This window comes from Sciurus vulgaris (assembly GCF_902686455.1).
Source record: "Sciurus vulgaris genome assembly, chromosome: 6".
Classification (NCBI taxonomy): domain Eukaryota; kingdom Metazoa; phylum Chordata; class Mammalia; order Rodentia; family Sciuridae; genus Sciurus; species Sciurus vulgaris.
In genome coordinates, this window is record NC_136466.1 from 139,784,060 (window position 1) to 139,809,910 (window position 25,851).

General features: G+C 46.2%; 1 protein-coding gene across 2 annotated transcripts; it reads left to right on the forward strand.

The window, feature by feature from the left end:
- The first annotated feature begins 204 nt into the window (after positions 1 to 204).
- GDNF (glial cell derived neurotrophic factor) lies at positions 205 to 25,805 on the forward strand. 2 transcript variants are annotated; one of them, XM_079145490.1, is made up of 3 exons: positions 205 to 654; positions 5,193 to 5,369; positions 22,780 to 25,805. In XM_079145490.1, the coding sequence occupies exons 2-3, from the start codon at positions 5,219 to 5,221 to the stop codon at positions 23,262 to 23,264; spliced, it is 636 nt and encodes a 211-aa protein (XP_079001616.1). In that variant the 5' UTR covers positions 205 to 654; positions 5,193 to 5,218; the 3' UTR covers positions 23,265 to 25,805. The 2 variants fall into 2 exon arrangements, with proteins under 2 accessions (XP_079001616.1, XP_079001617.1); XM_079145491.1 differs by having other exon boundaries at positions 5,193 to 5,291.
- The last annotated feature ends 46 nt before the right edge of the window (positions 25,806 to 25,851 follow it).

Consider the following 25,851-nt stretch of genomic DNA (forward strand, 5'->3'; position numbering starts at 1 on the left):
TCTCCTCTCCCTCCCCCACCGCCGGGCCCGCCGCAGCCTCCCGACCCCTCCCCGCCTTGGGCCCCGAGCCTCCCCTCCCCCACCCCGGCCCCCCGGCCCGGGCTCCCGACGACCAGCCTGCGCTCCTGGCGCCCTCATGTCTTCAAGGGACTGCCCGCGCGGGTTGACGTGGTGTCTGATTCGGATCTCCAGGCAAGACCTCAGCTCCCGCCGCAGCATCAGACAGGCCGGTCTCATACTCCCAGCCACTGCGCCCCGAGGAGGCGCAGAGTGCGCTGGCTGCCGCTGAGCCGCCGGCAGTGCCAGGGGCCGGTGCAGCCCCAGCCAAGAGCGCCGCGCGCGCAGCGGTGTCACCCCTCACCCAAGGAAGGGGCGGCTGCTCAGACTTCGGCTTCTGGGGGTGCGGGAGACCTGCGGAGGAGGTGTCGGCGGCCCTCGCCCTTCTGGCGGCGGCGGCGGCGGCGGCTGGAACCTTGGCCGCCGCCTCCTGCGTTCCCTCGCTGCCCCGCGCGACCCCAGGATTTCGAACTCTTGCCCCCGACCTGTTGGGCGGGGCTTCGCCCTCCTGCCCTCGGCCCGGATGGGTGTCTTGGCTGGGACTCGGGCCACCTGGAGTTAATGTCCACCTGGGGGTCTGCGGAGACCGGATCCGAGGTAAGCTGGGTGGGGGAAGTCTGGGGTGGAGGGGGTGAGTCTGTCTGCGGACACGGCTGGATGCAGAGTGCTTAGGACAGAAGGGCGCGGCTGGACCCCAGAGCTTGCAGTAAGAATGGAAAGTAGACTAGAGGGAGCGGAGGCTCCGGGTGGACTGAGAACAGAGAAGTTGAACGGTGGAGAGGCTGGCCTTGCGGAGGGGCGGGATCACTTTTCCACGTGGGCAAAGATCTGTGGAGCCCCTGATGCCCCTGGGCCCCGAAATGCTTGAAAGGGGAAGTTCCCCTCCCCAACTTGACAGGGCGCTCCTCTGTCACGTCCCGGAACGAAGTGGGGCTTGGGTCATCTTCGAACCCGCCGTAGCCAAAATGTCTTTTCCAGAAGTGCAGCTGCAGAGATATTTACTATTGCCCAGAATGTAACTTACTATTGAGCTTGTTTGAGTCTGTTCCTAGAGAAAGCTCAGGCCTCGGGAGGGACTGCTGCAAAGGTCCCGAGAACCTAAAAATAGAGGGCTCACCTCCTCCGGGCGATGTCTCGCAAAACTACATTCCTCGCCTTTTTCGTGGCCCATTTGCTTGCACTTTCCTAATGCCCTCACTCGGATCGAGGTTAGGAAAGCGGCTCCGTGGACAGTCCGGGCTTCAGGGCTCGGTCTCGAGCAACCCTCGGGGCTCCTCAAGGTCTCCACTAGGCCAGGGAGAGGATTATTTCCATGCCCTTTTCTCCTCCGGTGCCCTGTGCCTCCTTCCCGATAATACCCTCCACTACTTTGCACCACCTGGGGTTTGACTCCGCGGAGGTTTGGTTTTTCAGCCCCACCCAGTGAAAAGGAACCCTCAACCGGGCTGGAACGGACTTTCACCGGCTCCCTCCAGCCTCCTGGCGCCTCACTGATTTCCGCCCGTGGCAGAATCCGCCTGCAGAGCCTTTGCGCGCGCCCCGGGAGGGCTGTCCAGCCGGGAGCTCGCCACGTTTGTGCTCACTGGCGGGGACAAATACAACTCTCCCAGCCCCGGCTGTAGATATGTTAGAGCGCAATAGACTCTTCCTCCCCATTTTGAATATATACCTAAGTGTTTCAAGGGAAAGATGCGACTTCCACCCCCCTGCGCGGACGACCTCCCGCAAAGCTCTGAAAGTGAGATCCGCTGGGTTTCCTTCTTTCCCCGAGCAAGTCTCACTGTTTCACTGCACCTCCGTTTTGGTGGGGAGGTGTCGTCTTTCCGACAAGTGCAAGTGTCGGGTATGCAGGAAGCCCACCACGTCCTTTAGCCGACTCCTGCAAGAGAGCCAAGTGCTCTCGGAACCCTCTCCCAGCTTGCTTGCCAGAAGAGTCCCACATTATTTTTCCTTCCTTCGTCTTGGGCCCTGCAGTTAAGAGAAGAATAAATCCTCCATCAGTCTAGGATACTAGACAAGAGGAAGAAAAGCTATTGCTTTCAGTAATTTCTGTCCCTGCCCCCCAAAGAAAACCCCCGAGTCTGTAGCGAGCTCCTTTCCCCGCCCCACCGCCTCCTTTTTCTCTTCCTGAGACCTGGATCTTGAAGGCAAAGCCCAAACAAACCTCCCAGCCTGCCAGCACAAGAAAGTGCGGGGGCACTGGCGGCGGGAGCGCTCGCCCGCTGCAGAGCTGTCTCGGTGACAAGGAGAAGCGGGTGTCTAAAAGCAGGTTGCCAAGAAACCACTTCAGATGAAGTGGGAAGACCGAAACTAGGGAGAGAGAATGGAGGGGTAGGAGACTGTAAAGCAGGGATGCTTGTAAGAACATCCACGGGTTCCCGGGCTAATTCGGATTTGGGAGGTTTGTAGAGGGAGTGGTTGTTCTCCGGTTTTGTACTTAAAATGACAACGCAGCCTCCCGGCCGCGTGGGCACTACGAAACTCGGGCGGTTTCTGGTGCCCCCTGGTGCCGGGAACTCAGAATCGACGAGCGGCCGCTTCTACAGACACTCCTTAAGCATTCCTGGGCGTCTTCTACACCCCAGGCCAGGGAACCCCTGGAGGGCAGGCGTCCGCGGCGTGCTCTTTTTGCCCTACGGGGTGCATTGGTCCAGGACCTAGAGTTGGTGGAGCCTGGTAATCACGAGAGTGTGGTGTCACCTGGCGGAGCCGACGTGGGGGTGGGGCAGGGGGAAGCCTGGTTCCCACACGTGGCAACTTAAGCTGTTCTCACGCATTGCAAAGGCCGATGATTGCAGAGGAAACACGTGCAGCAGATGTAGATGAGTTTTGGGAAAGCGACAAAGAGACAAGAGGTGGCGCTGGGTGGGGCCCAAAGGGACTCTGAGAAGAACGTCCCGCCCCTGTGCGCGGATTCCCCAGACCTCCCCGCCCCAATTCTGCCGCCCAGCAAATATGGGCTCCGATTGTAACCGGCCCCTGCGGCACTCAGAGGGGAAAATATACCCGGTCGGGTGAGAGGAGGAAGCTCTTTCGGGGCACTTGCAGCACCCGCCCGAGGGCGGGAACTGGGAGCCTCCTCCAGCGAGGCGGGGAGTATTCCACTGTTTCTTTTGCTATCTTCTCCACACTTCTAATCAAGGATCTCCACATCCAATTTTAAAAGCCCTCCATCAGCCAAGGGGGGGTGAAAGGAAAACCCTCTTAATGCGGAAGGGAAATCTGGTGCCTTTTCCTGCTGGCGGGCACCACGATTTGGGATGGCGCATTAGCCCCGCTCCTCCCTGCTTCTCGCGACCGCCAGCCATTTCTCACGCACCCGGGAGCTGGCAGAGCTGACACCAAGGGTTGGGAGGTCTCGCCTTCCCCGGGTCCCCGCTGCCAAAGCGCCTCTCTGAGCTCATTTTGCACGGCCTGGTAGTTTTCCTGGGCCTGCGCTTTTTACCGGGTTTGCCAGCCAGCCCACGCAACAAGAAGTGCAGGGAGTTCTGGTCCGAGTTCTTAGTCCCTACACACACAGTCCTGGAGCCCAACAGCTGCACAGAGAACAGAGGCTCAAAGGATGGAAAATGCATTCATCTTCGCAGCGGTGGGAGGTGGAGGCCGGAATTCAACGCTTCTCTGGGGGCCGGGACTGGAGTTCTTGATAGAGATTGGGGCGGGGGCGGGTTCGGGGGCGGGGGTGTCCTGGAAGGAAGGCGGGCACACTAATTGAAAGGTAGGATGCTGAGGTTTTTTTACATTCACCTGGAAAATGTCTTCCCCTCTCCCATGGAAAAAATTCAAGGAAGTTTTCCGAAGAATTCGTTTTATTGGGGAATGCAGGGATAGGAAATGATCTACTGTAGGAATCTCAGAGTTTAAGAATTCTCTGCACTCACTAGTGCCCTGGGGCCTAGGACACTGGGATTAGGAAGGGACAGGGTAATCGTACACCGTGGTGCCTCTGTCTCTCCGCGCTTCTTCTTTGGGTGGGGCTTAGCCCCAAGTTTACAGTGTCTTTTTCTCACTCACCCCGGACCGTGTGGCCCTCCTTTCTGAGAGTGTGAGGACTGAAGAGTCAAAAGGAGTCTCTTCGCTAGGAGCCGATTCCCCCACCCCCACGTAGTCATATTCTGGGCCTTCTGGAGCTGGTGCCCGCCTCCGAGAACTTGCGTCCCGGACTGGGTTCTGAAGTGGACGCGTAAGAGGGGCACAGAGAGCTAGGGACTCTTCTCCGATGGGGAGCGATTAGGGCCAGAATCTCGGAAAGCTGCAATAATAAAATAAGTAGTTCTCGCTTATACTAGGGAGGATCTAAGACAAATTCGATTCCTCTAGAACGTTTATTGAGCGCTTACTTTATGCCCTGCTGAACCTTTTCATGTGTTATTTAATTTTCATAACCTTAAGAGGTGGAACTGGTATTTTAAGACAAGTCGATGCTTTGGAAGTTAAGTAATTTAACCAGATATTTTCATACAAGCCAAAAGTCTCCAAGTGCCTACTAACTTGTTCCTGCGACCAAACATTTATTTAGGTAGGAAGATTGAAGCGTGGGCGGCGGTGAGTGAGTGGTCGCCCCCCGTCGGCTACCTTAGAGGAGAATCACAACCCGGGCAGACGGGTGCGCTTCATTTTATTCCCAAAGGGAAAGGCTTGTTGCTTGCTTAGTTTAAGAACTGGCTCCGAGGGCCTGGGAGAGCTATCAGGCTGGGAGGAAAGGTTTTTAAGACTGAGGCCAAGGACACAGAACTGCCCCAGGAATTGGGGTGGGGGGTGTCGCGCGCCAGCACATAGGACAGACGGGAAATCCCCGTGTCTCTGTGTTGGAAGGTTTACCGGCGGGAACAACGGTAAACCTGCTCGGAAAATCTAGCCCCTGGGACAGGGTGGCGGAGGAGAAGGTCAACTGTGGCCTGGACCCCGAGTGCAAGCTGCACCTGGGACGCATCTGGGAGAGGGAACGAGCGCGGCACTCGGAAAGAGGACTTGGGACTTCCAGGGAAACGCTGGCGAGGAGGATGGTGACGAGTTCGGAGCGGGGCGCAGGGACAGGCGGGGATGCCGCGCCCTGGGTAGCGCCGGGCCCTTGGCGCCGTAGCCTAACTTGCATTCTGCGGTTCTCTCCCCGGCCGCCCGCCTCACCCGCGCAGGTGCAGCTGCCGGACGGGACTCTAAGATGAAGTTATGGGATGTCGTGGCTGTCTGCCTGGTGCTGCTCCACACCGCGTCCGCCTTCCCGCTGCCCGCCGGTAAGAGGCCTCCCGAGGCGCCCGCCGAAGACCGCTCCCTTGGCCGCCGCCGCGCGCCCTTCGCGCTGAGCAGTGACTGTAAGAACCGTTCCCTCCCCGCCCAGGGGCCGCTAGCGGACCCCTGGCACCCCTTCCTGCCGCACGCACGCACCCCAAGCCAACCAGAAAGGCTGTGTGCCTCCTGACCCGCCGGCGAAGCCGGATGGGCGCTGAAGCCCTTAGGGGTGAGTGGGCCCACAGCTGCCCCAAGGCCCTGGACGCCTTGCCCGTTAAGACGCAGTGATGTTTGCCCAGCACCGAGGGTATCCAGTGTTCTCTGTCATTCCGATGAACAAATATTCTCCCCACCACCACCACCACCACCACGGAACACACACAAGCTGTCTCCTCTCCTCCCCCATTATGTATACACCCCCCCCTCTTCCCCCCCCCCCCCCCCCCATTCCATAGCCCTTTTATCTGTGCCGGGCCGCCCTTAATTCTGAAATCTATTGAACTTACATCCTTAACTGCGCCTGCAAAGGAGAGGTCAGGTTTTCACAAGACCCAGCCAGAAAGAGAAAATACAGAGGAGCCTAGATTTCCAGAGCAAGCATCTGGGTAGTGTCAAATGTGTTCAGAAAAGTTCCCGTTCTAAAAAGACAAGGGTAAATAGTGCAGGCTGGGTCTAAGAGAAGCTGGAGTTCACACTACATGTGTAGTATGTGTAGTTCTCTCTCTCTCTCTCTCTCTCTCCCTTTCTCTCTCTGCTAACTCTTAAGAAAAAAACTGGTCATTCTTACTAAAAGGACTGTGATTTGCCGCTCAAAAATTAGCATGTTCTAGAGGCAAGTCAATTTGGGCATGTCAACTATGGTTTGATATAATTTACCTTCCTCTCTTCAGCAGTGTATCTGTTGCATAGAATGAGGTATGCTGATTACAACTTGTAGACATTGTTGGGGATGTATGTGGGTAACAAGGTTGGCAACAGAAAATTTAACACAACTCCAAAATAAAGCGATAGGGAATGTGTGCAGCCAAGTTGGCACACTGGCTGCTCCTCTTGCCCCTCAGTTATCCCTCTAGCTGTTTTGCTCTTGGAGTATACTGTGTTCATACACAAGTCAGCCTTCTGCTGAGAATCTCTACACACATCTGGTGGCCTCGGGCTAGGAAATACTCTCATGAGATGTGACATGTTTTTAATACCTAATTACAACAACAAAAGCATCTTCCTGCACAAGTTCCAAGAAAAACCAAAACAAGTGCATTTTTAAAAAGGCAAAATAGGACTTCCAGAAGTGATTTAAGATTATAGGAAGGGACTGATGCCTTGAAATTCAAGTACCTATTTTGAGTTTCCATCAGTTATAAGCATAAACTTATCCTCAAAGGCTTTCATTTCAATCCCAAATTTAGTGTCTCCAATAAAAAATAAATTTAAAATGCCCTTCCTGCCATTGTCTTCAGAGCAGTAGGCAATGAGAGCTGCAGATCAAACCCAGGGCCTCATACAGTCTAAGCAAGTGCTTTACCACATCACTCCATCCCCATTCCTACTTAAGTTTACTAAATTTTGTCTGTGCTTCCAGCTCACTCCATGATTTTGAACAAGTTAGTTACTTTAGCATCTGATGAATAGTTTACAACTGTACCATAGAGTTAGGACTTTCTACTCCAAAATGCCATGAGATTTGCCCCTCGATCCTCATACCTCTGTCCTAACTGTCCTTTGGCAAGAGACTTATAAGAAAAGACTGAAATTGCATGGGGAACTAAAGTCTGATGCTGTACCTCACCTCAGGAGATTCTGACTTAATTGGTTTAGGGCATCTGGACTTTACAGTGCTCCCCAAGTAGGTCTATTGCACAGCCGGGGTTGAGTCACTATAGCATGACAATACCCTAAGACATTCTGTGGGTCATAATAGGTACAACCAGCCACAGAGCAAGCAAATTAGCATCACTCCCACCAATAGTAGGCAAGAGGGCTTGATATGTGACAGGGGATTACTTCCTGTTTCCCAAACTGTTGTTAAATCATCAGTGGACAAGAATCTGACCCCTATATTTATATTCAAACCAACAGAACACACCCAGTTCTATTTTCTCTATGGGAAAACCCAATAGATCCTAGAGGAAGCTGGACAGTAATGTTCCTAAAGAGAAACTGACTGCATTCTAAGCCAAATTGACTTTTTTCCAGGTACATTCAATGCAGTAGCAAGCTGTCAGTGCAGGGAAGGCAAAATAATGACAGTGTGCAGACTGAACACCCAACCAGTGTCAACACGCCCTGTCACAGTGCTGACATTTATATCCTGCACTGTACATGGTGCAACTGGTTAAGGCTTAAAAAAAATACATTTAGTAATTGCATTTCATTTGAAAATAGAAAGTACCATAAATTCTGGTCCTTCTAGTTCTCTTTAGATGCTCGAAACTTTGAGCAAAAGAACTTTCATCACGTTAACTGTTATTATGCACTTTCCAAAGGGCAATGGAACCATTTCCATTCCCACACTTACCCTTAAGACTGCACGTGTTTTCTCCATTCAATGCAAATGAAACATCCAGAATTCTATTTCTACATATTTTAAACTAACCAAATAGAATTCATAATTGGCTAACTTGCTTGGCTATAAAGAAAATGGCCCATGGCTGCCTCCTGTAGCAACTTCTAAGTTGTATATACTTAAGGACTTGTGATATGCCTCTTGGGACATCCAGGACTTTTCTCTTTAGCTACCTTGTTCATTTGTTTTTCTTTCTGCTAGTATCTTCTCCAGAAGGAGATTAGAGCAGTTGTGAGGAATCTATCTACAAGGTGACACTCACAGGTGTTACAATATTTTTAAGTATTTGAGCTGTTTCTTGTTCTGAGATCTAAAGATAAAGCAACTTGGCCATGGCACCAGAGGTTCATGATGGCATGAGGCAGGACTGCTGAAGCTGAAGTCAGAGTTTCCCCCAAACCTCTGAAATGTACTTTATGAGAGGAAGACCTTCAACCAATGACTAAATCCTGAATTTCTTAATGTTAGTTCATTGTAGCTTTATTATATATCTCAATTCTAAATCTGTTTTACAACTGAAAGCTTAAAGTACATGTAGTTTAAAAAAATTGCTATCTAAACACACATTCATTTAGCAAATAGTTCCTGTGTGCCTGTGTGTGCCAATTACTCTCGAGGTGCAGGGAGTACCTTGGTATATCTAAGACTCAAGTCCCTGTCCTTGTGGAACACACTTTCCAGTAAATGTACATGTGTGGGTCACATGAAACCAACATGAAGGAAACTTGGATTTGTCAAGTGGGCTTAATTTTTTATGCAACTGGAAACCAGCCAAAAGAGACATTGAGCATTGTTTTGTTAAATTGTAATTACCAGTAATTCCTTGTAATATGATGGAATTATATTTCACCAATTTCAAAGCAAGTCATGAAACTTCCCATAGAAACAGTCTTTTAGTCAAGCTATCAAGTTCTCAGATTTGTAAACCATGATGCAAGTAAACTGTAATTCACAAGATTACCAGTTGACGTCTCTGTCCTGGTTGACCTATTCCATAATCTATAGGAGAGCACACAGCAAGAAATCAGGGGATTCAAAGAAAGAACACAAATTAGCACATTCAGCTCAGACTAGAATTTCTATTCCAGCCTTGCTACTTAACCAGACTTAACATCTCTTAAACCATGATCTCCCATCTGTAAAGTAGGGTTAACATTAAACGAGCTATTGCTTTGGAATGCTTGCACTCCATATCATAGTTGTTTGCCACACTGCCACTTCCAGTGGCCCCCTCCCCAGGCACCCAAGGAACTCCCTTCTGCCACAGCTTCTGCCAGGACATCACTCTAAAAGATGAAATTTTACATAGACTAACTTAGGAGGGACTATGTGAGAGCTACTTTGGTTCCCTTGGTTGGTTTGTTGGGTGGCCTGCCTATGTGCTGGCCATGGGTCAGTTGTCCTTGGCCTTTCCAAGGTTTCACAAATCCATCCCTTCCCCAGTTGTAGAACCTGCTTCCCACCAGACTCCCATGCTCCTGTGAGAGAACCCCTTCTGCCCCTGGGAAGAAGTGGGCCAGGCAGAGTAAGATCCTTCTGTGTGAGTGGTAAGCAGGTTGTGAGCTGGAAGCTCCCTTATTGAGAGGGAGCATTTCCGTTTTAATTGATCCCAACTGGACATTGAATGGAGAATGTTTTTGTAAACCCAGGGAAGGGAGGGACTTCTAGTAAATGGTCAGTCCCCCACACAGCTGAAGAAGCTTCTGGTGCTGGATACATGTTCATCTTTCAAATTCAATGTTATAAGATGCAGAATTTTGAATAAATAAATACCATTCATCATTGCTTCCCATTGCTTTGGGACTGTGTGGAGGAACAAAAACTATACTAATTACATAAGCTGGAAAGGGGCTCTAGAATTAAGAAACTGCACACCAGACTTTTTTAGGAGGCACTGATCCCTTATTGAGATCTGAGACCAGCACCTCCCTCTGGCCCCAGTTTGGAGACCTATTTCAAACCATTGCTATTTAGAGAATTGCACTGTAGGCCCATTTTGAACTGGCCAGTTCAAATACACCTGTTAATACACACCCTTACACTAGCCCAGCAGCCCAAGCAATGTGCTCCAAAGAGTCTGCTTTTGCTGACAAAAATGAAGGGTATCTGGTATTTTTCCCTCCTAACGTTCTTTTTACCTTTTTTTTTTTTTTTTTTTTTTTTTTTTTTAGCCCTCACGGCCTTCACTTGATGAAAATACTTATTCTGTAATTAATCACTTGAGCCCAATCAAGAAGCAGTTATTAAATACCTGTCAGGTGCTGGGTGCTGGGCAGCACCAAAAAAGCAACATAGTAAATGTGAATAGCTTGTGATGGAGTTGTGAACTATAGATAGGCAGACGGCCGGATGGACAGATGGGTAGACAGTGTCAGTTGGACAGACAGATGTGTCTATCCCAAGGGGTTCACCATAGCTAAAGTCATGGCAAGAATTCCTAGCAATGAGGCCAGTGGAAAGCAGGAAAGAATGCATGGAAAAGGGAGAATTCTCCAGCAGGTACTTGAAGATGGGTATTGAGAAGGGAAAGGTCAAGGGGACATTCCAGACTAGGGAACAGAATGGGAATATTTGTGACCATGATATGGGGAAGGTATAGGTATCAGCTACAAGGACAGACCAGCGTCCAATACTGGGAGAGGCATTGAGAAGTGGTAGGAACGGTAAGCTATCTTGACAGGTGATGATGAGATACCGTAAAATCCAGGAAAAACGAGGGTTTGCTCTCTTTTCTCTGGCGGTGGAGAACCTTTGAGCAGGCAGGCAATAGCAAGTAGGATCTTGCTTCAGAGCTGTCTTGCAAAAATGTTAAGTGGGGTCTATAGCATAGGCCTGTTTTTTTTTTTTTAAATTTTATTTTACAGTATTGTTCTTTTCTTTTTAAAAAGGTTCTAGGCATAGGCAAAATGGAATCAACCCACAAGTACGTAAATAGCTGCAAATAAAAATTCATTATGTTAGTGCCATAGCACCTCTTAAATATCCACATGGTTAACCCAGTTTTGAACAAATAGGTCTATATCTCATCCTAAAATTGAGTAAGTTTGAACTCTACTGAATAAGATTATCTCCATTTTACAGGTGAAGAAGTGAAATCTAAGGAATTGTCCAAGATCACAAATCTAGTAAGTGGTGAAATCAGAGTTCAAACCTCAGATATCCAGTCCCCAAGCCAGTATATTTTGGATTAACATAGACTGTGCTCCCAGATTCGTAGATTAAGCAAACACAAACATTTGACTTACTGAAAATACATATGCTAACCCTAAAACACAGATTTCCAGAAAAACTCACCATCAAGCTCATACAAAGGAGAAAAAAGAATATTAAATTTATTTAGGTCCCTTTTTTGATTTTCCCTGGGGCCAGAGTGGGCCTAGATCAGTATTATTAATCGCTATTTCAAAGCACAGATCAGGAAGCTTTAAGGAAATAAATTTGGATTCCTTTAAGAATTCCCGTAATACTGATGCTTTTGCAATTAAGAAGTTTCCCTGACTCTCCATGACGAAGCAAAGTCTCAAGTGGCTGACAGGCAGACAGACAGCCCTTGGGAGGCCTTGTGGCAAATACTTGTTCTCAGATCACTCCCATTCTGCCCAGAGGCAGGGGACATTCACATGGAGACCAAGCGTGACCACAGCAATTGCCTGGTGGGGACAGGAGTCGGTTTGCATAAGCGGCATGTGTCACCACTGGAGCAGTTACAGTAGCTAACTCCATAGAGGCAAAACCCACTCTTGCATGACTTTATTAAGGCAACTGAGGTAGAAAGTCACAGCTTTAAAACCATGATCTTCAAACCTTTTTACCTGCAAACCTGACACTGAAGATATTAAGTTCTATTGCACACTTTTAAGTTGATACCTAAAATTTTTCATCATAAGTTTAAATAGTTGTGTCAGATGTCATTCCCAACCCCTTCAGGAATTGTGTATAGGCTTTAAATATCTTTTTGTCCAAACCTGTACCTGCCAATTTCACTTCTTCAATTTATAGCAAATTCTCAATCTAAGGAACCTAAATAAATTGACTTTTTGATCAGAAAAGATCTGACTTAATTTTCAATTCCAGTACACCTGTTAATACACACCCCATGACAGCAGTCCCACTTCCTGATTGTTAGATAAATAGATTGACAGACAGACAGACAGATAAAACACCCTGACTTTCCAGGAGCACCTGGCCAGGGTGAAGTACAGAGCCAGCTGCTTCAATATTTCTTGATTTATTCTTATGACCCGTCCCCTAGTAAGTATCCCTAGAATGTCATATACTCTTTATTAAAATTGACCTCTATGTAGTATTTGCCTCAATGTTTTTGGATCCACTTGAGAATTCACTGCAAACATCATAACAGTAAATACTTCAGCATGTATCCTTCAGAGTAAGGATAGTGTCCTACATAAGCACAATTCATTTATCAGTCTCAGGAAATTGAACATTGATGTAACACTTATCTAATAGTGCACATTCGGATCTCCCCAATTATGGCAGTAGTATCCTCTATTTTTTTTTTAACCCAGGATCTTATATTGCATTTGATTACCTGGTCTCTTTATTCTTCTTTAATCTGAAGTTATTCTCAAGCCTTTTTCTTCCCATGACATTGACATTTTTTAAAAGTATGGGCTCTCTTGCTGAGTATGTTCTGGACAGCCCTTTAACTAGGATTTATCTAATTATTTCTATATAATTAGATGTAGGAACATCACTGTTCACAGTGTCATGCTCTCACATCAGGAGGCTCCTGATGTCACTTGGTCCCAAGGAGCCCATATGTCTGAGTGTCTTTGTATGGCACTGAGGATGTTCATCCCTCATTCAGGAGCCCAGAGGAAAATAAGTGAGATGGGTTAGAACTGTGCCTCCTGTGGCAAGGCACAAGGAGAATTGGAAAAGGGGACACAGGGACAGAAAGCCAGCAGCAGGAGCATTCTCAGACTCAGTTTTAGGACATAACACATGTGGAAGTTGAGAAAATAGACATTGGTGCCCTTAAAACCACCCACAGGCACTGCAGAAAGCCTTCACGTATGCCCAGAGGGACACATGATACCTCCGTTTGAAGACAGAAAAAGTATTCATGAGAATCTGTTGAATCTGGTGGTGCTCACATGCTTCATTGTCAGACATTTCTAGGGACCCAGGATAGGCAGTCCTAACCCCCAAGACTGGCCTGATCCTTCTGCCCACAGACCACCATACCAGGGAATTCAGGTTCTGGATAGAGAGTCTCTCCACTATAGAATATGCTAGACTAAAAAGAGACCTGGGTCTGGATCCCCTCTGGGAGAATCTTGCCATGTCCAGAGTAGTACCACTGCCCACTGTGTAAACATTGTCAAACAATGATACACTGCGGATCACCCTCTGGGCTTATTCCACCCCCATTTTTTGCATGCTTTCTGTGGCACTGAGCTCAAAGCATTTCTTGTATTAACCTTGACTAAGGTGCAGGTGTGACTGTTCCTGTTTTGAGATAGAGAGACTAGGGCTACCAGGTGAAGCAATTTAACCACACTGAACAGGAGCAGGCTGAATTCTATACTCATGATGGTCGCTACCCCACAAGGTCAATTCCTGCCATTCCAGGACATTCTGATGTGACTCTTCTGATGCCACCAGAAAGTCAGCAAGGAGAAAAATCAGGCACTGGGGTTCTGCAAAGGCGTCTCAGAATGATACCTATACCTGATTGTCTGAAGTCCTTGAGATCCTGGCAAACTCATCTGCTGGGGGTAGAAAGCCCCTCCTACCAAACGTGTTCAAATGATAAAGAACACATTTTTTTATCCTCTTTCTTTTCCCGTCATCTCTTAGTCCCTTCTTATTCTTGTCCAAGGGCCCTCAGCTGCCTTTTTATTCACTGCTCTCATGGTCCCCTGGGAAGGGCGAAGGGAAACTCAGTGTAGACTCCCAGGGATCCTATGGCCTTTGGGGCTGGGGACAGTGCTGTGTGCAATGGGGAAGGCAGACCTTCCATCAGGTTCCTTGGAGTCCCCTGCCACACACACACTCACCCGCTTCCAGTCACACCACAAGGGCTTATTTATCATGGTGGTTTTCGTGCACATAATTTTACTGGGTAATTTCTCGCCCTTCCCTGTTAAGTTTTTTATAAGGGCAGTAGCAGAGCTCCTGGGGTGTGCTTGTTAGTGTGGGGTGTTTATGGCTGGCTGTGAGTGCTTTTAGCTCACACCAGGTGTTCATGGCTCAGCTTACAAATGGACACCCTACTGGGTGTTTTCCTGACTTAAAAGTGGGAGAATGGGCATTTTCTCCCCTGGGAGCCATTCTGCATTACTGTAAAGTCATTAGCATAACTATAATAAAAGCATGGACCACATACACAGAAATCAGAGCAATTGGGAAATGAATAACGAAATTAATATACTGTTAAATGAATTTTTTTTTTTTTTTGCCTATTTATATTCATGAAGTAATTGCCTGTACATTTATCTCAAGTTTTCTTAGTTGGTTATAGGCTCACAGTACAAAATATGGTATAACAGTAAGCATGTGCCATGTTGATTAAAATGGGTGAAGGTGATCGATAAAATGGCATTTCGGTGGGCAAAGTGACTTTTAAAAACTTAACCCGGGTTCCATTGTTCTATATTCTGAAGTGGTTTGCATTCTGGTTGGTCTTTTTCTCCTGCCTTGAGAGAATCCAGAAATGCTTTTTTATAACAACAAAACACTGGTGTTTTTACAACGCAAATACTTTTCAAATAAACTGATGTCATGCCTTACTGTCAACAAACCACTGGTCATGGAGAGAATGTACTGGTAGCTCTGGAAAAGGTCACAGTGACTTTGTAAATTGTCTGAGTTGGTGATCATTTTAGGAAAATAGATGCTGTGGACCCATCTTGAGTTAACCTAAGAGTCACCTATGGAAGGTCTACCTAACAGTAGATTAATTGTGGTGGTCATTGCATGATGTGAGGTGCATTAGCATTCAAGACCCAGTGAACTAGAGGCATTTTTGTTTAATTAGTCCAAATATGTGATAAAATCATCACTTTTAAATAGTAACAGACAACAAAACTTTACAATTTTTTTAAACTTGAATATCCTCCAGTCTATTCATATCAAAGCATAACACAACAGAAGATTTATTCCCTTTTCTACTAATTTTTATGGCCAAATGGAAGCAACTCAGTCCAATATAATCCAAGTGGTAAAACAGATCTTTTTTTAAATTTTTTTTTACTTTATTTGTTCTAATTAGTCATACATGACAGTAGGTGCATTTATACATTTTGATAGATCATACATAAATAGAGTATAATCTCTCATTTTTCTGATTATATATATTGCAGGATCACATAACTCATGCAGTCATACATGTACATGAGGAAATCATGTGTGTTTCACTCTACCATCTTCCCTACCCCATACCCCTTCCCCGCCCTTCACTCCTCTCTACCTAATATAAAGTAACTCTGAAATGGAACATTCTCATGGATTCATGCTGCACATTTCAGAGGTCCCTGAAGGTCAAATAAGAACAAGGTTGGCAGCCCATAGATGGCCTCCTAGGACAAGCTGTGGGCTCTTGCCTTTCATGTTATGTCATTGCAATAAGCGATTCTAACCTAGCATTCGTGATCTGGGAATAAACTAAACACTCTTCTATCAGCAAAAAGCATTAAAAATGAATAAAATCAAGCTTTTTAAGAAAGGGGAAAGGTTAGTGTTTGATTTGGGTGATGGAGACTGAAGATATTGTGGCACTATCCTCTCAGAGGATAGTGGATGCAGCTCTGCTTTTGCAGATGGAAACCGAGGTTTAAGAATTAATCACACTGCAAGCTGGGTATTTTCAGATGCAAATTCAGGGTCCTTTCTACACAAATTAATAGGGCAGGGTACATGACTTCACAATTTGAGAAAGGATTTGCAATGATTATTTCAAATGTAACAGATTGAGCCTAGAGTAAACTGAAGAGGTTAATATGCTAGATCCATAAAATACCTCCTGTGCAGCTTCATGGGTCCCTTAGTGGAGTGGCTTGAGCTGAATGCTGCTCCCCGCCAGAGGTGGCTGAAAACCAATGTCTAACATTACTCTGTGGCCAGTTTGGACTGCCCGCATCTTAGGGCTTTAGAGCAAGGAAAGGCCTCAGAGGACATCAAGTTGACCTCAGAAGGGTTAAGTGACTAGTCTAAGGTCACGCGGCTGGTCAGGGACTGACCCAGGCCTGGAATCCGGGGGTTCTGTCCTCTCCAACTCTGCAGCAAGAGCCTTGTTCTTTGGTGCCAGACTGAGCACGAGGAGCTTCCGGAGATGGGCCTGTCTGTCTGAATCTGCGGCCACTGCTGGCTGCTGGTGTTCCGGTTTTGACTGGGAAATGGCCAGAAGGGCCTTAGAGTGATATGCAGGAACCAGGATGTGGGAGAGATGCCCCTGAATGGCATGGCTTTTTCTTTTTGGAGACTATTTGCTGTATTCTGTGGCCCATGGCATCTAACTTTGGGATCAACTGAATGTACCTAAGTTTATACTGAATTTTTCAACAGAATGTGTATTTCTCACTTCCTGTTGTGAGTTGGGTAAATAGGTGAGATGAAATCAAAATATCTTGTGCTTGTTTCAGAGTCAGTTACCCTTCACCACAGGATTTGAAAAGCTACATGACAGTAGAATTTTTCCTTAAAAACAGAAAGGCCTTATGGAGCACTAAAACTTTGAAATCAAACCAACCAAGTCCACATTTGGTAGCCATGTGCCTCTCAGGAAGTGTTTGCCTCCTCTGAGCCTCAGCTTCCGTTTCTGTAAAAACATAATGTTCACTCTTGCCTTGGTCTTGCAGAGCTGCTTGTAGGTTTAAACTTAGGGCTTGTAGATGTGAGCATGCACTCTGCCTTTATGTTGAAAATATTTTTAAGTACTCAATGAAAGCTATTATTTCAGATATTGATGAAGTTTCATAATGTGAGTCTTTTTAAGGGTGATACCCAACCATGCCATTCTTATAATAATACTTGAATATTAATGAAAGAAAAATTGTTTGTATTTTATTGAAAGGTGAAAGTTGATTATTACAAAAAGCAGTGTCATACTTGAGAAGTTATATGAGTCCTAGGCTGATCTTTTCATGCAAATATGAATGAATGTGTGTCTATGTGTAGACACATGTATGTGTATCTGTGTGTGTGTGTGTAGATTAAGAAAGGATCTTATTTTTCAGATACATGGCCTACATGGCAATTTGTACTTTATCTGCAATATAGGTAGGCAAAGAATACCCGGCTAGGTGTCTCCCGCCCCCAGGAAGTTTCTCTCTTCCTCCTGTCATGTCGGAGGCTCTGCATGTCAGAATGGACCATCCGGCACTTGGGCAGCCCCAGGTGCATCATTCTGTGACCTCTCACCTGAAGTCCAGTCCCATGCCAGAAGGGGGCTCTGCCCTGAGCAAGGGCATCCAGGCACTGACTCTAGACATACCTGTCACCTATGTGACCCGGCCCAACCTCAGCATGTCAGCCCGTCCTGGATGCAGAAGCTGGGTGCTTTATAGTGCAGTAGAGAGGAGGCCTCTCCCCAGAGGACGAGACACCTGCGTCTTCTCCAGGGCCCCGCATCCAGCCAAAGCCGGCCTGGCAAATCTCAAGCCTGACCTGGAATATCCTCCACTTGGTGAGGGCACTGTGGAACCTCTCTATTCTGGACCCCTCACAGCCTCAGAGACCTTCCCTCCATCCTCAGAGTCCACTCCATGTGGACGCAGAGGCACGTCCTCAGACTATGTGGACAACCTTGTGATGCCTCTCTCCGACCCACAGGTTACATACTTAGACTGAAGTCCAGCTTGGATTCTCAGCCCAGCCAGGATAAGAAGGACAACCCAGCCACAAGTATAAAAATGACCTTTTCATTAAAATATGGTCAACCTAAACTGTTTTAAAAAGAAATCTGACATTTTAGGAAAATACTTCGTCCTCCAATGCCAGCTTAATCAAGATCATGTTTTGTCATTTTTAGTTTAGCTCTTACAGGGCTGTTGGAGTCCTCACCCTTGTTTCTATGAAAACTCAATTAACTCTACAAAATAGTCACTATCCCAGTCCATTGTCCCTAAGGTGACATAACTTCTTTTTTTCCCCATAATAAAGAGAAGCAAAGTCTCTGCAATGAGGTTTGTTCCCAGAGTGGTGTCCCGGTATGGATTTCATTTGTTTGAATAACACTGTTTATATAAAGGACACATCAAAGTTAAAATATTTCAAATAGAATAATACCAAAATATTTGGTTGCACTCTGAAGGATGACTTAAGTTCATTAAAGCGTTTCGATTTTTCAAAAACTTTAGCTTTGAGACAGACATGTTTTCCAAGATCTATTCTCCAGGTGTGTCTGGGAAATGAACAAATGTTTGGCCTACCTGTTTGTTTTAAGGATGCTCTTCTTTTGTGGTTTGCAAGTATTTTATGAACAAAGTTAATCCTAGCGAGAGCTGTTTGTGAATCTGACACTCTGCCACACCCTTTATTAGATGAAGAAGAAAGTGACAGGACTTAAATTTTAACTTAGGAAACTGATCCAAACCCAAAACCCTTCCCCCTCAGCTCAGTGAATTCCAGGAAGATTGAGGCAACTGTGGGCTTCTCAGTTCTTCGTGGGGAGTTACTTGCCTGCGTTGGGCTAAAGGTTCCTGTGGAATTCTTAAGAACAGGCTCAGTGGGGCTTGCCCAGCACCCTTCTGCAGAGATACATGGCTCCTAATGCCCCCCAAGTGCCCAGTATCGATCAATTGAGGCTCTCCCTTTGAAAGAATTCAATGGCATTCAAAGGTCTGAAATTAGGAATTTAGTCAGAGGAGACAGGACTATTGGCTTTGTGGTTTGGAAAATACAGTGTTGTCCATTCCTGGTTTCCAGAATTTATCTGTGTGAAATTTTCTGTATAAATATTTTTGTTCTAGTTTTTGAGAATACGCAGGGAGGAAAAAAGAACTTCAGCTCCATAAGACTTACCTGTAACCTGAACTTGGAGCTTAAGTAATATTTCTACATTAGCAACAAGGTAGGAGGGAGATTTCCCATCAAAGGGAGCAGTTCTCAGTAGCTACAGCCTTCAGTCTAACCAGTGGAACATTTATCCTCCCAGGTGACAGAAAGTACACCCCCCTCCTTTTTTTAAACTTTACTTTTTAGAGCAGATTTAGGTTTATTGAAACTTGAGAGGAAGGTACAGAGATTCCCCATACACCTCCTGCCCCCACACCTGGTGTCGTACATGGTATGGCTTGGGACAAATTTATTTTGGTTTATACTCCCCACCCCCAGGCATCCTTTTAACTCAGGGTTAGTAACCTCTTACCACCTCATCTACAATCGCGAGTAGTTTGTACTTTCACATTCTACCCTAGGTCATGGGGAAGCCAAGTGGAATTTAAAATAAGGAAAAGGACACTGGAGTTTCTCATATAGTGTAAATATATCCCAAATATTGCAATATTTGTCCCATATAGTGCCTTAAAAAGAGGGGGAAGTATTTTTTTAAGAATGTTGGAAGTATTAGAACACTCAGTGCTGATTGGAATCATAACTCTGCCTCTAACCATATGGAATTATATGACATAAATGAGTCTCTAAACCATGGTAACTTGAACTTTTGTTCCTTGAATGTTTTGCCATGAGCTTAAGTTAAATTTTAGTAATGTTTTAACCTCATTTCTGATTAATCTTCAGTTGATTGTTAATCAATCATAACATTCAATATTCCCAGGTTCCTAAGTTAATGATCTATTCGGGAATTCTTGAGTAACGCCTGGACCCCATGTGTGAGTTCTTTGGTAAAACAGTTTTTTGTTGTTGTTGTTGTTGTTGTTGTTTTTTTAATTTAAAGACTCCTTTGTATATTGACTAATCACCTCAAATACATTCCTTTTAGAAGTTCATTTTTCTATACAAGCATTTTTTTACTATTACAAACAAATATTTATTTTTTAAATAAATACAGGTTCGCATTTATTTAAGCAGCTTATTTTTAGTATATGTGCTGCCAAAGCAAGCACAGCAGCTTATTTTTAAAGATAGTGTGTTTTTTTTTTTTTTTAATTAAGGTTAAGGATTTGTTGTTGTTGCTGTTGTTCCTGTCTTTAAGAAAACTTCCTAAAGGAAGTCCAGTTAGAAAGCAATTCAAAGGAAATGAGGAATTAGGAATGCTGCCCCCTCCAACTCTGTCAGGCCCCTTGAGTAAAGGACCCCCAGAAGCCCTTTTGAAGCCCCAGATGACGTGGGCATGGGCATGAACTATAAGGTTGTAAGCTCATGGGCATGAACTGCAAGGTTGCAGGGGTGGTGAGGAAGGTGAATTTGCAGATGGTCCTTCACTCTCACCTGGGAGACAACAGTGCCATGCAGGGCATCCCAGGTTTCCCATGTGCTATGGGCTGTTTATTTTGGAGCCTTTCATTTCATAAAGATGCAGTTCTCAGTGGAAGTCCCCTTGAAAAACTAAGAACTCTTCCTTCCACCCCGCAAAGCAACTGATTCATTAAACAAACAGTTATCAGGGTCTCCAGGGACCAGAGGGTGCTGCCAGCCCTTGTTTGTGATCCATCAGTAAAGAGGCCAAACACAAGTCCTGCCTCTTGGAGTTGGCATTCTATCAGAGAAGATGATGAATAACACACCTGAGACCTCAGTTGGGTGTTTTGGCATACAAGGATTATTATGGTGGGGGTGTAGGGGAACAGGGCACAGGGACTGCAGGCTTCAGAGGGACTGCATTCTAAGCCAAGAATTCAGGGCAGGACTTGTTGAATCATAACATTTGGACAAAAACTTGAAGGAGACATGGGTGTGGCATGGGGTGTTCTGGAGGAACAGTGGCCCAGGCAGAGGAAACATCCTGCACAAAAACCTGAGTCCCCAGCTGTGTTTTGAGCTGTGGTTCTCAGTCCAGATGATTTAGAACCCTGGGAACATTTGACCACATCTAGAGACATTTCAGTGTGTTATGACTAGGATGGGGTAGGGGTAGGGGGTTGCTCCTGGATTCTCCTGGGTAGAGGCCAGGGATGCAGCTTGACATGCTACGATGCACAGGACAGCCCAAACTGTCAGCGGTGCTAAGAATGAGAAACCCCACACTGGGGGCACAGCAAGGGAACCAAGGTAGCCAGAGGGAAGCGGGTAGCAGAGAAGTTGGAATGAGGTCAGAGATAACAAAGGCTGGGGACAGAGGAGGTGGCCAGGTCAGGTTAGTCTTTAAGCCAGTGAGGACTTTGGCTTTTACTGCAGGAGAAATAGAGAATATGGAGGGTTCCGAAAGAAGGAGGGAGATGATCTGAGTTAACCTTTTTAGAGTATTCCCTGGGCGGAAAATAGATAGAAAGGTGGAGCGGTGGGGAGGGGGGACACCAGTTCAGGAGCTGTTGTGGCTTCAGCCAGGATGTGCCTTCTGTGCAGCTGAACAATCCAGTGCTAAATTTCAGATATCAAGCAACAACATCTTCATGGATTCCAATCCCTAATCTTTTCATTATTATATGTGTACCTGAGTATATACATATGAAATCTAGCTAAGGTGCCTTAACCATACACACATATATATGGTTAAGGCACCTAAACTAGATTTCATTCTACACAGTAAGAATATCTGCTACTTTAATAATTAAATTGGTTAGGTTTATTTCATTTGTTTATTTTTTTGCACTGGCTGAGTTATGGATCCAGCTCATATGCAGTGACCTTGTAACTTTAATAAGCATTATCTGCAGAAACATCCCAGCTCCCTACTGGAGGTGACATGCAATACTCAGAACAGTTATCATATTTGGTCTTTATGTAAATAATAAATGTTTAAGATTGCCTACGTATACCATTTTGAGCCATTTCATTCCACCACAAAATAGCTTAGGTTTAGATAGAATAATTTGAGGTGGGAAAGACACAATGTAATCTTTCTATGCTTTAACACAATCCTGGCCAAAAAAAGAGTTCTCTTGCTAACATCTTTCTCGAGGTATATTTTCCTAAGCCACATGTAACCCTAAATTTTCTAAGTTGCCTGAAAATGGAATGAAGAGAGAATAAAAGGTCTTGTGCCTAATGAAGAGGAGTTTGATTTGCTTTCCTTTTAGAAATGTATTAAATTGTTTCAACAGTTAATTTTCTCTTATTCAGTTCACCAAAACAAATACCGCAATACTCAGATAACAAGAGTTTGCAAATTCATACTTTCACCAGAGGGCGCAGACATCTTAGTGCCTCTCACCTCCCCTGTGGGATCTCCCTGGTGCACAGCTGCTGTCCTTTTGGGGGCCAGAAGGTGAGAGCCCTGGGACAGCCTGCAGCAGAGATGGGGCCTCATCCCTGGGGTCGGGGCTGTATCCATCCCCAAACAGCCTCTGGTGTCCTTTATTGCTGTGATAAATTTATATCATTGTACTTTTTTTGTAAAAGCCATACCATCCAAAAGAAGAGGCAAACCAGTCTCTTTCTTTGTAATATGTAAGCTGTTTTTCTGATCCATAATTTTTTTTTAAGGAAGTTTTAAAATAGAATTGAGTTCCAGAGTTCTGTACTGTCAGAATGGCTCTTGTCCCACTTACACACGAAGGGTCAGGGTCAGTTTCAGGGACAAGCACATACAAGTAACAGAGTTGGAAGATATCACCTGTCATCATCAAAGACAGTGTTTCTCAAAGTTCAGTCCATGGGTCATGGACATCCAAATTCCTCAGATCTTTTCTTATCAAAAAGTCAATTTATTTTGGCTCCTTAGTTTGAAGAGTTTGCCATGAACTGAAGAAGTAAAATTGGCAGGTACAAGATTTGGACAAAAATATCTCTAAAACCTATACACAAGTCCCAAAGGGGTTGGAAATGACATCTGATAACAACTGTGTAAACTTACTGCAATGATCATAGTTGTCTTATGTGACATTTTCTGTTTTCTTGTTGAACAGCAAATATGCCAGAGGACTATCCTGATCAGTTTGACGATGTCATGGATTTTATCCAAGCCACCATTAAAAGACTGAAAAGGTCACCAGATAAACAAATGGCAGTGCTTCCTAGACGGGAGCGGAATCGACAGGCCACAGCTGCCAACCCTGAGAATTCCAGAGGAAAAGGTCGGCGAGGCCAGAGGGGCAAAAATCGGGGTTGTGTCTTAACCGCCATACATTTGAACGTCACTGACTTGGGTCTGGGCTATGAAACCAAGGAGGAACTGATTTTTCGGTACTGCAGTGGCTCATGCGACGCAGCTGAGACAATGTATGACAAAATACTCAAAAACTTATCCAGAAACAGAAGGCTAGTGAGTGACAAGGCAGGGCAGGCGTGTTGCAGACCCATCGCCTTTGATGACGACCTGTCGTTTTTAGATGATAACCTGGTTTACCATATTCTAAGAAAGCATTCCGCTAAAAGGTGTGGATGTGTCTGACTCCCGCTCCAGAGACTGCTGTGTATTGCATTCCTGCTACAGTGCAAAGAAAGGGACCAAGGTTCCCAGGAAATGTTTGCCCAGAGCGGAAGATGAGGACCAAGGAGGCGGAGGCGGAGGAGAGAGTGGAGGAGAAAGTGGAGGAGGAGGAAGGCAGCCATCCATCGTGGGAGCCTGGTAGAGGGAGGTCCAGCTACAGAAAACTGGATAGGAGAGAGAAAACAGCCGCCTGGGTTCTCCAGACGCTCAGGGCTGGTGTCCCCGGTGGGCTGTTGTCATCGCATCATCTGATACAATCCACCATCACCCATCATGGTGGCAGTTGCGGATGCACTCGAAGAACCAAACCAGTGTGTCTCCTGTGGTTTGTTTTCACATGTCTGAAGACACCAGGGGAATGATAATCCTGGTGTCACTCCTTGTCATTACGTTTTACTGCTGAAAGTAAGGAAGGTTTATTTTTCTGTCACTCAATGGAGTCATACCCTGGAGAGTGGGGGAAAAAAAAACAGAGACGCAAAAGATCCTACATAACCTTTGAATTTGAAAGCTGAGGCCTGAGGTTTACTCCAGCCAGCCTTTGGGGGAACAGCTGGCAATTGATTGTGAACATGGTGTGTGGGGTGGGAAGAAGATGGCTAGGAACCAAAAAGGCTGTCCTCGTGATTAAAAACAAACCTGAAGGTCTTTCCTTCATGTCCTCGGAAACAGGAAGCGAGTTGTGGTTTTCGGTAGCATCTTGTAGGAGAGCAAGTGGGGGAGGCCCCCAGCTGCCCCAGGACGGGGAGACACCCCCCATCGGGGCCTGTCAGTTTACAGAGAGACGGTTGTTACATACCCAGCTCCGTTTATGCGTGGTCACCCGTGACCAGAGAAGCTACTCGATGCAATGCATCTGTTTCAGATACAGAAATATAGAGAAGATATTTATTGAGATTTAAGTTATTGTTATTTATTATGGTTCACTAATGAGTTTCTCTTTTCTTCCCTTATTTATTAAAGTTTCTTTTCAAAGGTGCCAAAGTATATGTGCTTGCAAAATGCAAAGAGGGGTGACAAAAGGAAATTTCAATTGGGAACAAGGGCCCGTACTTTTCCAAGTATTAAATTTTTTTTTTTTTTTTTTTGGCTAGGCAAAAATCACTTACTTTACCTTTTTAAGAAAATCCCCCTTGAGTGTCTCCAGCTGTCAGCATTTTCCCCTATTTTAATTTATGGATTCTTTCAGATCTGTCAGAAGAGCATATCTGGCCAGCCCCTTTTCCGGGAGCAGTGTGCAGACCTCGGGCAGTTGTCGCCTGTCGTTCACCCCTCCTGTCATTACTGCCATACTGAAGCTCTTCTTCCCCTCCGTGTGTATCTGTCTGTAATATGCATAACCGTATGTAGGAAAGGTCAGTTCCTTTTAGCCAGTAGTCCTGGGCTAAGAGTAAAGGACTCTGTCAGGCAACCAAGCTTTGCCCCACCCGCGGCCCCTTCCTCCATCCTTACCCAGCCACTGCCTTCCTGAAGGACACGCACCTGCCCAGTGCAGCCAGGGGCACACCCGTGGCCTTCCAGAAGGCAGCTCCGTCTGCTCCTCTTCAAGCCCCTGGGATCAAGACTTCCTGCACCTGTTCCCTTGATGACTCCCTGGGCAGAAGGTGGCTGAGAAGGACGATGAGGAAGAGGTGTCCGGCCTGGCCACGGCACACACAAAGAAGCCCCACACTCTCAGCGTGCGATGCAGGAGTCTGGGAAGGAGAGGGTAGCGGGAAGGACCCTGCCATGGGTCCCCAGTCGTGTCTTGTCTGGCAGCTGTCATGTGGGCGATACTCTGGGCCTTGTTACACATGTCGTAAAAGGGACATTTATCCAGGAGACCATCTATCACTACCTTAGTGGCTGCTGGCCAGAGAAGTAGGACAGATTAATCAGTAAGGACCTACTGACCTCCCTCAAATAATCATGTTAATTTTACAAAGTAACCAAGAAGTGGCAGTTACTAGACATCCCCTCCCCGACCCCAAAAAGACCCAAGTTCTCCATCATTCTGCCCTTTCTGCTCCCCTGCGTGACTGGGACATGGAGGAAAAGGGCTTCTCTGTCACCATCCTCCGCTCAGAACGGTGACAACCCCAGCTTTCTGGCACAACTTGCATGTAGTCCCAGGGTCATCTGTCCCGTCCAGAGAGTCCCTGGCAGCTGTGGTGTCTGATGTTCCCAGGTTTCAACCTCGGTCCCCAGCACCCCATGGAGAGTCCCTGCCGAACAGGGCCGAGGGTCCTGTGGGCATTGTCTCATTCCCATCGTCACCCACACCCACAGGCAGGTTCCAATGGAGGCAGATTGCTCCACCAAATCCACAAAAGGGTAAAGTTTGTGATTTTTCTTTATCGTTGTGATTACCATCCGGTTCCGTAGGAGTGCACTTCTTTGAAGTTCTGACTTCTCTGATCTGTCTCAGTCGTTTGTGTTATACAACCAAAGTTCTCTACAGACTTTATTTTTGTACAATATCATTTTGTAACTTTTTACAAATAAAAACTCATTTCTATTGCTCTCTGTGTGTCTGTACTTCCTCAGGTGCTTGTGGACCCTGGCTGGG